A 13426-nucleotide genomic window follows, 5' to 3' on the forward strand; every position below is an offset into this window, starting at 1 on the left:
CAGCTAAGTGCTAACGAATAGCCCCACACTGTTAATCAATCATTTTTATTGATATAGTGCTTTTAACAACACAGGTTGAACACTGAACAGTATAAAGTAAAAGAATACAAAGATAGTGATGTATAATGACAAGATTGAAGAATTTGTTAACATCATTTTGATTGAATTCTTACTTCCCAGTTCATGGATTGTTAGACTATATTAGTGGAGTAATGTAGGGAATAGTAAACGAGAGTTTTGGGTGCTGCCAATGAAAAATATTATTTAGCCAGAGTGATGCTAACTGCTGGGTTGGCCTATATTATTACATCTTCACTGCAGCACTCTATAGGGGGCAATTTAAGATACAGCCCTACAAACCAAGTACTATTCAGCTTCAGCTTAAAACCATCAAAAAGCACAGTTACTTTTGAATAGCCAACAGTCGAGAAAGATGCTTCTTGGCTAATTCGCTAATGCTAAACAAGTGACCAGTCTGCGCAGTTTCTTAACTCAACAACATCTTAACTCGCCATTTTTGGTAAAGCTACTGGAGCAAAAGTAACAGACTTCACATCTAACTTGCCTGGTTTGCAATTACTTAAGACAAAATGATTTTTTTACAGTCTTTTTCACACACATATCTACAAAGATCATTAAAACTATCTACACTACATGTAAAATGTCCTACTTAAGTATGTAGCATCACTGAACAGCACAAGCTCCACTGGGAAGAAAGTCCTCAACATAGCTAGCCACTGCTTTAGAAAGGTAGGTCATGCTGCCAAAACGGCCACTGGGGGCGCTGTCGTACATCAGCCTGCAGATGCCAGTCATGTGATCCCTCTCGAGGAGACTCTCTTCAGCTCCCAGCTCTTTCTGCAGAAATTTGGTTATTAGTGCTACATGACAAATGCAGTTTTCTTTGACACTGCTAGTCAATTGCATGTGAAAGGAATATTCTTATTCTAAAGATAATTTTATTGGATGAAAATTTTTATAGTGCAGGATGAGTAAAAATATTTGATCCATTTTCTCTGAGTGGAAAGATATTTTTAAATAAGGAGTATAAAACCCATTAACCTCGTTTAGAAGCTCACCTGATCATTATAGAACATGTCACTGGCCATTTGTACAATCCTCTCCACCTGAATGACACCACCCACGGTCTGGACATCCACCTCAGCCAACATGGTCAGCACAAGGATGGCCTCCACCAACAGCTGCCGGTATTCAGGCTGAGGAACGCGGTTCAGGACTGTTTCCACATGCACGGCAAACTTTATTTCCCCTGGAGTCATCTGAAATTGGTGCCATTTTATTATCATTCTGTGAAACTTATTTTCATTTCTTAAGGTTGTTTACCTCTCTTGTGGTTGAGGATGGAAGTACAAAGCCCTCAATGGACAGCCCGTGACACTAAATAATAAGAAAGGGACACCATTTTGAAGCTTATCCTCGAAGAATAACCCAGTCACTCTGCAGCACTGGTCTCAAACGCAATTCCTGGAGGGCCACAGTTTTGCTCCGGCCCTAATCAAACACACCTGATCCAGCTAATCAAAGTCTAGAAACATCACTAGAAACATCCAAGCAGGTGTGATCTGGAGCTGAACTGTGCAGAGCTGTGGCCCTTAGGAATTGAGCTTGAGACCAATGCTCTGCAGCATACCACTCACCTTCTGCAGAATCTTCCAGACGTTCTGATAGAAACCAAGAGGGACTCTGTTGAGTGCTCCATCGAGACGCCTGCGCCGAAGCCACTGGCCATGTCTGCTGTCACGCACCAATGTGGCTCCTAATGATCCCTGAAATGACTCAATGGATGGAAGTCTGTATCTCTGGAAAACAATCAGATTAATTACACTTACATAGAAAAAGCTTAGAAAAGAAGTTAAGGTTTGTTTGCCTCCGGCCCACTTACCCCATTTTCAATATTTCCAATATCCAGCAAATGAACTGACACAGCCTAAAGGACACAGAAAAAGTGTCTGGTCTTCAACTAATGCCATCGTATTGAGACACAACTGTTCTAAACCCAAGCACTTTCTCACCAGTTTGATATCACCACCCTGTTTACTTGCAACTTTCACTTCAGTTTTGGTGGAGCTCGATTTGCTCATGTCTTGGATATTGACAGCAGAGCTGACCACATTTCCTGTTGAGCGCACTGATGCAAAAATACAACTGATGAATATACAAATTCACAGACCTAATGCTGGCAACGTATGAATGTATTTACCGCTTTTTTGAACGCCAAACTCTTTGCCACTGAGAATGTGAACCAGCAGGTTTTTCATCTCAGATGGACTCATATTCATCAAACTCTCTGTAGCCTCCTCACCTAAAAAAAAAGAGAGATATAAACCTTGTGCTTTTAATCAGAGTACTAAAATAATATCAAATGGTATTAAAAAGCTTAATTAATTGCACAATTCATTTTACTTGCTACAGTAGATTCAGTAAGGATTAAATTAATGAAAAGTGAATTTTATAATGTTTTAAAAAATTCTGTTTTCAAATAAATGCTGTTCATTTGAAATTATCTTTATCAAAAAATCCACAACATTTATAACTATAAGAACGAATGAACGAATATTAAAACGGCTTCCAAAGGATTGCGTTAAGACTGGAGTAATGCCTGCTGAAAATTCAGCTTCGGCATCACAGGAATAAATTATATTTTAAAAGATATACTTTAAAATGATAATAATATTAATCTTACCAACCTTTTGAAAAGTTACATTAATATGTGTTGATAAATGCATCAAATGAAGATAATTCAAAGATAATGTTGCAGCAGATGAGTGAATAATTTACCAAAAAAAACTGGCTTAAGTCAGTATCTTGTTTTTAGTTCCATATCATGGCATACTGCATTAGCTAATTCTAATAAAGTGCAGTCCTAATAAAACTGAATAAACTAAATAGTTCACTGCATGTTAAAAATATGTATTAAAGACGTTTATGAGACAGGAACTGAGATACCTGTACAGTTAAGTGACTGGGCAAGCTCTGTGACCATGACCTGAAGAATGAGGCCAATTCGAAGGCGAAACATTTCACTGAAGATTTTAGGCTGGGTTCGAATACTCATAGCCAGAAACACCATTATCTCCTGCCAGGAGCATACAAGAGTGTCAGTGGAATTAAAATGTACAAGGGTGAGATGTGAATCTGACACTGAAATCTAACCTGGGTGAGAATGGCGATGGTGAGGTTGTTCTCGCTAGCCTCATCGATCAGCCTAGCCAGCTTATCTGGGGGCATCGGGCTATATGGAGACAAAGATTGTAGCATGAACAGGTACACGTGAATGTAAACGTGTGTGCACACTCACGCTGAAATAGTTTTCTCTCTTGGTTCAGGAGGAAGGCCAACTGTTAGATGTTTCTGATGAATCAGCAAATCTGAGCAGGCCTGTTAATGGAAAAAATGTCACAATGTCAATAAACACACTGTAATTTAGATGCAGATACAGAAAAAACTGCTACTCACAGCATCCAGCTCTTCTACTTTCTTGCGTAGCATCCCACAGATCACCCGGATGAGACCCCAGTGTTTTAGGTTTCCTGCCTTTTCATACAAATCACTGAGTAGTCGTCTTACCGTCCAACCTTTCCCATGCAGCTTGGTGTCCCAATCTATTCCCCTTAGAAAAGAAACATTCCATTTCAAAACAATCCTAAATCTCTACAGTCACAGCACAGCTCGTCTCCAGCACACATATATAACAAGGGTCATGAAACGGTTTCAGTGGAACTGACTTGTCTTTGAACAGGATGTAGAGAATATCAGCCTGATCCTGCAAGTTCTGACTTTGTTTCAGCATCTGCACTAAAGCTGGGTAGTCAATCCCACCATTGACGTCTCTGGGCAGGTTCATGTGTTGAGGGTCCTGTTTCTCAGATGTCTTTGCAGGAGAAAAAGACATTAAAGCTCTTTGTTAGATATGGACACTTGCAATAAAGCCCATTTTAACAGTTCCAGAGAGCAATTTTACCATTTATTTACTCCATATAGAGATTTCTTATAAAATATAAATTAACACATTACAGTGTTTTGTAAAACAGTATTTGACAATCTAAAACAGGAATGGTTAAGCTACATAACACCTACATCCATAGCACCTTTAAGGATGTCGTCGAATACTATGTTTTTTGCTCAACTCTAGAAACATATGAGAACTTATTATTCTCAAGCCCATTTCCAACACTGAATAAAAAAAGAGATGTCTGCATATGAACTTGCGGTTTAATTAGTAGTGAAAAAACTCAGAATTACGAGATTTAAATCAATTCTGAAAATGTCACAACTGAAAGATATAAAGACAATTTGCAGAAAAAAAAGTATATATTTAAGTATATTTCTCATAATTCTGAGGAAAAATGCACAATAGCGAATTTGTATTGTGCTTCAGAATTGTGAGACGTAACCTTCAAACTGTAAGAATAAAAAAAGAATTATGAGATAAAAATAACTCGCAATTACCTTTTGTATTTTTTATTTAGTGGCGGAAAGGGGCTTCAATAGAAAACAAGCTGTGCTGCTTTTGCCTGAATGAGTGAGCGTTTTACTTCCGGAACCTGAAAAAAGTCGAGCATACAATTTGGAGAGCAGAGACAGCCAGATGATTCTTTTAATTATTGCTTAAATGTTCAAAGTGAAAGCCTGTAATTTTGTGTAATTTTGTGTCATCTACCTGTTCCTTGTTATCCAGCAAATTAAGGTTTGGTGCCGGAGAACGGAAAAGTTTAGTTGGAAGGTACATGTGAACATCTGTGCAGAGGTTAAAATAAATGTATTATTTCTGAGCGTTTGCAAAGGCGACTGTTCTCTTAACGGCATTAAAATGACTGTCTGAAAACTCGCTGTGTATATTGAGCTCTCTGGCTTTGTGCACCAGAGACACCATCTCCCGAGTCTTTTTGGCTGCTGCCCTGAAGCGGCTGAGGCCTCCTTTAGTGGCACTAATGGGACTCTGCTGAGGAACTGCCAACAGCTGGTCCAGATACACAGCCAGGTCATCCACCTCTGCACACACACACACACACACACACACACACACTTAAACAAAAACATCAGAGGATTGAGCACGTTTTCTGTCACTTTTGAGAAGCAATTGAGGATTACGCCGTATGTGTCAATATATAAAACCTTCACAGCAGTTACTGCTCCATCACAAAATTGCCTCTCAAGCCTCCATCCGCCCATGCAGCTACGAAAAGCTACTGTCAAATGCAGGCCACTACATTTGAACATTTGAAAAATCTCGTGCAGAAAAGGGAAAAACTGCAAGCTAACAGCCAACAAACCGTTGGAAACTGACTTCAACATAAATGCTTGTTAGTAACTATCCAATAAAATAAAAAGAAAGTCATGCTGTTCTGTATCTTAATTACAATCTTGTGTGGAAGTCAGCAGCAACAATAGACCCAGTTGACTTTCAGTGTATTTTTCAAAACATTTTTCTTTTGCGTTCCACAGAAGAAAGTAATATTCCTTTTTTTTTTACTACTACCCCTTTATGGTTTCAGACTTTTCAAGAGAAATTATTATTCGTGCTGCTAGCTGGTGGCTCACTCACCACAGTCCATAAATGTAAGATGGGCACAACAGGAGGTGTCAAGAAAAGCAGAAAGTTTCCCAGTCTTAACCCTTGAAACGTGAAACTGGTTTGATTTTGGGCTGCTTTAGGTATGTAATTGAATGTGCTGACCGCTTTAAACACGTTACCTTGCTCCTCCAAAGTAACCGTCCTGTAGTTTTTTCAGGGTTGCCAAAACAGCAGGATCAATTTGCTTGTGATCATCGGCTACAAAAGACAAAAACTGAATGAGTCTTTCAGAATGAGAAAGCTGCCGTCTGCGGGGGGGTTGACGCTGTGTGTTGAGGACACTCACTGAGCATGCCGTGTGAAATTGGGAACGTCACTGTGGGTCGGCCTGTCATCCTCCAGCGAGAGCAGAGGTAGGAGAAATCGATCCGGAGCATTTCCACGATCATGTGATTGTCCAGGGCCAGATAGAACTCGTGATGGTCTACAAACTAGACATTCGGAGCGGAACCAGAAACGGAGTACATACTGAATAATTCAAATGGAAACCATCAAATTTGAATTTACGCATTGACATACTTGAGGTGTGAAAATAAAGATAGTGTTGCGAATAGTGTAGAATTTGGAAGTTCCCAGCACACCGATCCGCCGATACGGCCGTCCAGTCAGTCCCAGCCTTTGGTTGCGCCCTGAAAAAAGACAAAAACAGTAAAAACCATCAAACAAGTAGTTCATAATATTTGTGCAGTATAATACAAGTCTTCTAAAACTATTTAATAGCTTTTTTTAGAGCAGCAAGCTAAAACTCTTTATTGTTTGCTGAAAATGTTTCTGTGGTCGCCATTCACTTCGTTTATATGCAAATGAGGTCCTATGTCTTCCTCAGAAATGTAAAAACTATACTGAATCAACCATGAACTGACTCATACTATATAATGAATCAATTTTTTTCTGTATAACTGCTCGTGCCTGAATAGAGGTGGGAGATATAACCGTGTGTGTGTGTGTGTGTATATATCAATGTCAATATTACAAAAATGCTGCTGCTAGCCTAAAAAAAAACCTGAGGCTCATTGAAGACAAGTAAACATTAAATTAAAAAATGCTACTAACATTGTAAAATCAAATGAATAAAACACATATGCATATTCTTCACTGTGTAAATTAAATGTATTGCTTCTTATTGAAGTTACAAAAGTCAATAGCTGTTTGATTAAGACGAATGACAGTTTTTCTGTCAATTTATGAGCTAACAATATACTTTCTTTCACAGCTGTGAACATGCAGGACAGCAACGTCCAACCCCTGAATTGAACTTATTTCATAATTGAAAAACTGAACAACTGAATCAAAATTGAACTGTCAAGTGACACTATGCCTTTTTCCCCCAAATGCTTTAGAGCAGAATTTGTCTCATATTTGAAGAACTTTAGATAATTGCTATGTATAAAGTGCAATGTAAACCAAGGTCACTTGAGTTCTTTCTTTGATTTCTACCCTGAGCTCACCTAGTCTGGCATAGATGTGACTGAGGACTCTGGAGGGCTGAACTCGGATTGGGTGAACGTCCTCCAGGGTTTCTGCATCAATGCCATGGCTCTGCAGGAGCTGTTTAATTTCATCGTTTTCTGCCAGGAGAGACACTGAAAGCACAAGAATGGAAAACGGCCAGTGTAAATATGGTGGAATACTTATGTAATATGCAACATCAAACAGGTTTCTAAACTGATTAACCCAGATTAAGCTACTGTCAAACACTGCTCTTACCTTGAACCACAACATCAGGCTTGGGAACAGTGGAGAGGCGTCTATTAAGAGGATCGATTTCTCCAGCTGCTAAAAACCCCTATAAATTAAAAAAAAACAAAAAACAGTGATTTCACATATTCAGATACATACTCTTGAATAAACATTTTTATTTAAAGCAAATTACAAAATAAAACTGAACAAAAACAATGCCACAATGAACAATATTTAAAAAATTTTTTGAATACCATTGGTAAAATCATTTATCAATAAACAAAGAGGTTTTGAGTATGATTCGCTCAAGAAACATTTCTTATTATTATCCAAGTTGAAAACAGCTATGCTGCTTAATATTTTTGGAGAAACAATTTTTCTTTAGGATTATTTTCCCATTATACATATCTTTACTAATACTTGTGATCAATTTAATGCATCTCAAGTGAATGAAAGCATTATTATATATTACGTATATTATTGCATACCGAAATATCAAATTAGAAGTATTTCTTTAGAAGTACCGTACTGACCCTACTTTGATAGTAGTGAGTATATAAATAAGCATACATATATATGCATGGCATTCCCTGATTTAAATTGCATTGAACTGTACTGAAAAGATGAACAGGATGAATGAAGGTGTATTTTAAAAGAGAGGCATAATGTGCGGCACGGCTTCCAGAAACAGATTGAGAAACACTGCAGTACAGCATTACCATATAGAGCGGTTTTTGTGAAATTTACTGTACCTCTGCCAGCAGGTTACCCAATATGTACATGGACTGGCCCCATTTCAGTGGACACTTGCCTACTGGCACTCTCTCCACGGTGTGAGGATTAACATATTCTTCATCAACCTAGTCGAAATGACACGCACAGGGTGAAAGTCCATTTTTCCTTTGGAATAACCCACAAAGAATAACTCAACCAGGAATCTGGTTTCATCATAACGGTACAAAATCCAGCGCTTTGGTGTCAAGAGCAAATAAACTAAGTGTGTCCAGACTCTACCTTATCTGGAGGAACACTATAAAGCTCAGGGACCAATCGTAATCCATTCTTCCCTCTGATGAGAATGCTGTCTAAAGCCTTTCTGTACTCCTGAACCTAAATAAAGAGAGGAACAAGCAAAGCATGGTTTTCTAAAGAAGATTTGGTTATTTATTGAACACCCGTAGTGAATTGTCTATACCTGTTCTGGACTGTTGATAAATACTCCATCCAGGATGAGGTATGTCCAGAACAGTGGCCATTCGCACTCTATGTTCTCGAAGAGCTTCAGCTCTGAAGATTCGTAGTGCAATCGATTAGGGTCCTTAGAAAGGAATGGTTGTGTGGGAATAAGACAAATAAAAGACAACCACACACATAGATGAGACATTTTGTTTGAAAAGTTGGTTAAGATTGGTTTTACCTCTCGGGGAGTTTTATGTCCATCTCTAAGAAAGCGACAGCATCCATATCTGCCCTATGAGACAGCACAGGGCTAAATAAGCACTAAATATTTCATTTATTGTATTTTTTATTTTATTAATTTTGTTTTATGTAAATGTCTTGAAAATACAATGTCTTGTATCATAAAAAAATATTCAGTTTAGTTGAAAATATTGCTTCAACGTAATGCTTCAATGTAACATTTTTCATTTTGTTTGCAAAGTTTACATGAGGTATTACGTGCTTGATATAGTATTTTATATGAAGAATGTACATTTCATGCAGGCGTTTATGAAACAGAAAAATCTGATCACTGATCTCAAGAGATTAGTTCTGTCAAAAGCTTCATCTAAAATTAAAAATTATGTATAGATACATAGATAGATGTATGTATGTATATGTATGTATATATAAATAAATGCACACCCATCCATATATATTAAGAAAACGATTTTACTTTAAATATTAAATATATATATATATATATATTATAAATGATACGAATATAAAACATATACTGTATTGATGAGTATTTATATATACATAATAAATATACACAGTCCATACAGACATTTTATGTACATAAATACTTTTATTTTGAATGTAACTAATTGCGAATGATCGCTTGACAACGCTACATTCAAACCCATATCTGAAGACACTGGTAGTCACCTGAAGTTTTGAAATAATTTCTTCTTTGGTGATATTAACAATGTCAATGTCCTCGACTGCAAATGCTGGATAAGAGATGATGGACAGAACCCCAGCGTCTACTTCTTTGGACGTCGATGCCCTTGGCAGCATGGAGCTGAGAATAGACTATTATATCAAAAAGAGAAAAGCATTCTGTTACTTACAGGAGGCATGAACCACGCTGTCCTCCTATGTGTGACATCATAAACAAGTTTCTTACTTGGCAGTGCTGAATATCATCGGCTAAAGAGTGTACGACGGACTCTGGGCCGCCCTTGGCACCGAAAAGGTTCAGTCCATCCAAGGCCTCCAGAGCTGCCTGAATAAACATGCAACGAGAGGTCGTGTTATTTTATCACATCACACGATCATTATTTGACACTTGCCTGACATGTGAAACCAATTCCTAACTGATTACGCAATTTATCGCTAAAAATGTAAATATTTTACCTTTGCCATTCCGATAGAGCTGGCATTTATCTCAGGGATCCCTTTATTCGTCTTGTCTCCTCGTTCCCACATTCCAAAATCCTGCGAATCATTTACAATCGTATTATTTGTGGAAAACACTAGAGATCTTTCTGTATCAAAACGGCATAACGGTGCATACCGCCACTTTGTACGCGGATTCGATGTAAAAGATCAGATTCTGGACCACATCGACCTCATCGCGGGTATAAACAATTTTCAGCCCTGTTTCACGCAAGAAAATGTTCAGACGCTTCATTTAAAATGCACTCTGATTCTTAACGCAGTGCATATGCTGCACGTCAAATGTTAAACTTGACCTGATGCTGTCATTTGTGCCAGGAAGAGCAGGAAGATGGAGGTGGCATCTACCTGTAGATGACCCCATTCCTGATCACCAACAACAGTGGCACAAGTTCCTGTATGGTATTTAGCATGAAGGCAATCTTTGGTGCTTTTGCTGTACTTGAACTTCTCCACCTTATCAAGCTGAAAATTAAGCACAGGTCTAGAATTACAGACACCTACATCCTTGGACAGAAAATGTAAACCAGGCAAATATACATATCTATATATACATATATAGGAACAATAGTGGCAATTTTATGCTTTATGCCCATATAACATCATTCATCTATAGTGTGTATGTATATATGAACCTGTTTCCTAGGAAACACACACACAAATAACTATAAACAAGCTATCTGAAAATGTCAGTCTTCTTTATAATAGCTAACCGTAATGCACTCTAAATCTTAATAAGCTAATACACTCTGAGAGAACATTAATTGCCACAAAGTAATTAAGTAATGAGTGCAGACTGCCTTACAGATCAGAAATAAATTATATTCAAAAATATTTAGAGAAAAATCTAACTGTATTCATAATGGTATTGTATTATTATACATGACCTGATTATATTAAAAAAAACCAAAAAAACAAGCACACTATCATTCAGTTGTTTTGGGATCACTAGTTTTTAATAGAAAAGAAGAAATATACTTCTAGTCAGCAATTAATATATATATATATATATATATATATACACACACACACTCACATATATATATATATATATATATATATATATATATATATATATATATATATATATAGTATAATAATAATATAAGTAATAGCTGCAAAAAAATATAAACATATAACATTTTTAAAATTATTAAGAAGACATATGGAATTCCTTTTAATTGTTTTTAATACACATCATTGCTATTTTACTGTGTATTGCTTTTTAGAGTTTTTTTAATAAATGAACATCATAAGAAAACAATGGACTTTTTCCAAAAACATGATCAGTAATCTATGTTCTTCTTCAAAGCAATTTTATTTTAAACAATCACCTTGATGATGACTCACTGTTTAGAGCAAAATATTACATACATTCAGACGTGCTGAGCAAAATAAGCTGGGTTGGTCAGATATAAACAGAATGTGTTCAGAAAAGCATGGTGTTAGTAATGCTTTCTAAAAGCTGATTCGCATATACCAGAATGAGTTTGTTTATACATACCTGTCTCATCATGCACTGCAGTAATCCTCGCATTAGTTTAACCACACTCTGCAGAATGAGAAGAGACACAGAACAAGAGAAAGAGAGATAGAGAGCAGTGAGCCTTGACCGTGACCTTAAACTCTCCATCTGCTATGACCATGAAAGAAACATGAGCCAAATGATTTGCCCTCTGGCATTTTACACGGTCTCCCAGACACAAACGCTAATGAGCAGAAAATACTAAATGTCTGGGACATGGTCAGACCTGGTCTCTGATGCCCTTTGACAAAATTGTATGGTTTTGTTTGTATCTCAACTCACTACATATGCATGAACCGACCTGCTCCAGTTCATAGGCTTTGGCTTTGTCTTCATCTCTGTCTGCGTTCTTCCTGTAGGCCAGACTTAGAGCCCACACAGACAGGATGCAGTACACATTGTCTCTAACCCAGGCGTGAGGTACCGTCTCATCTCCTGGGAGAAGCCCTGTCACTGGATCCTGCAAAATATCATGAGATAACATACATATGGCATTATCCTTAGGATCTATCATACTCAGATCAACTACATTGACTGTATATGTGTCCCTTTAGTGTGACCAATTGCCTTGCCTAAATCATTTAAAGCACTTTAAAACCTTTAAATCTTTATTATTTGTAATTGTACATTAGCACAATTTTGTTGCATGATGGAAATAACAAAAAGCAAGTCCACAAAATATTCTCAAATACCCAGAAATAAATGATATTTAAAAAATGTATTCATAGTGGTATTACACATGACCTGATTTTGCATTTAAAAAAAAATACTTAAAATTACACTATTAATTTTTTTATATTTTGTTTATATATTTTGAGTATGAAAAATTGCAACTTCATCATTACAACTGTGTGATTACATATGTATTTAAATACATATCATAAAAGTTTCAATAAAAAGAAATTTAATTATATTTTAAGATTGTAAAGTAGGCTACACCTTAATTGCATTTCAAACAGAGCAGAATGATAAAATTACAATTAAAAGCAATACTCTTAAATTCAACTGTGTTTAAAATCAATACAAACTATATTAACATTACATTTAGTCAGCAGTGTAAGTGCATTATTTGCTTACTTAAAAGTATGCTAAAACGCAGACCTATTTACAAGGCTGTTATACACTGCCCTTTCAAAAGATGTCAACACAGCAAATGTGAGTGTTTATGTTTGTGAACCAGCAGCAACACGACAAATGCTGTTCTCATATGTTCAGAGAAAGTTAGGTGACCGAGACTCACCTGGTGACAGAGGATTGTCTGTTGCAACATTCTGGCATAGTTGTCGAGTTTCACTCCGGAATTACTACGGCTCCTCATAATGCTTGCTTTCTGTAAGCAGTATAGCTCTTGCAGTCTCACTAGCAGTGCGAGCTTAGCTTAGCTGCCGGTGGTCGAGTATCAAGTGTGAGGCAGGCAAATGTCAAACCCTTAAGGACGGGTTGTTCAGTAGTTTCTGTTACATCAGATGATGTAACTGGTATTTTTACAGGTGCCGTTTTCATCCGTTATTAAAATGAAATACTAAAAATCTAAATAAATACATTTTTAAAACTAGCATAACATCATGTCATATACACGCATTGTATGCCAGTTATTTAAAGACACTTATTGTTTAAAAATGAACGAGCCTGTGTTAATTTTCAGGCCAACAATCTGATATTTTACGCAGTGCTTCAATAACAGCCAGTGATGAATGATTTTAAAAACAGTAATTAATAATAGTAGCTCGCTACTGTAAGGTTAACCCTGTTTTTATGCTTCAGTTGATTAACAGAAAACATTCATTAGAAATTTAGAAACGTACTTAAAAAGTAGCCTATGAATGCAATCGGTTGCATTAATTAAACAGCTGAAATAGTCACACCACTTATATTTTGAATAATGTTATTTGTGACGTGTAATGTATTACATTTCAAATGTAACCTTCACAACACTGACAACAAGTTATAGTGAGTAACCTATATTTTAGACGCTATTTCCAGTCACTTTGTCTATTTTTGAT

At 36.8% G+C, this 13426-nt stretch overlaps 1 protein-coding gene across 1 annotated transcript; it reads right to left on the minus strand.

The window, feature by feature from the left end:
• Positions 1–29: 29 nt before the first annotated feature.
• Positions 30–12829, minus strand: phka1b (phosphorylase kinase, alpha 1b (muscle)). The gene is made up of 32 exons (XM_043221619.1): positions 12664–12829; positions 11725–11883; positions 11403–11450; positions 10195–10363; positions 10017–10099; positions 9857–9937; positions 9627–9725; positions 9386–9532; positions 8694–8747; positions 8472–8594; positions 8291–8386; positions 8029–8136; positions 7304–7382; positions 7045–7179; positions 6116–6225; positions 5883–6027; positions 5716–5794; positions 5567–5637; positions 4852–5013; positions 4682–4758; positions 3747–3892; positions 3478–3631; positions 3320–3399; positions 3175–3253; positions 2968–3097; positions 2222–2323; positions 2034–2149; positions 1904–1948; positions 1659–1820; positions 1345–1398; positions 1080–1280; positions 30–858 (listed from the first exon to the last, which is right to left on the minus strand). The coding sequence occupies exons 1-32, from the start codon at positions 12739–12741 to the stop codon at positions 685–687; spliced, it is 3546 nt and encodes a 1181-aa protein (XP_043077554.1). The 5' UTR covers positions 12742–12829; the 3' UTR covers positions 30–684.
• Between the last annotated feature and the right edge of the window lie 597 nt (positions 12830–13426).

This window comes from Puntigrus tetrazona, chromosome 21 (genome assembly GCF_018831695.1).
Source record: "Puntigrus tetrazona isolate hp1 chromosome 21, ASM1883169v1, whole genome shotgun sequence".
NCBI classification, from domain to species: Eukaryota; Metazoa; Chordata; class Actinopteri; order Cypriniformes; family Cyprinidae; genus Puntigrus; species Puntigrus tetrazona.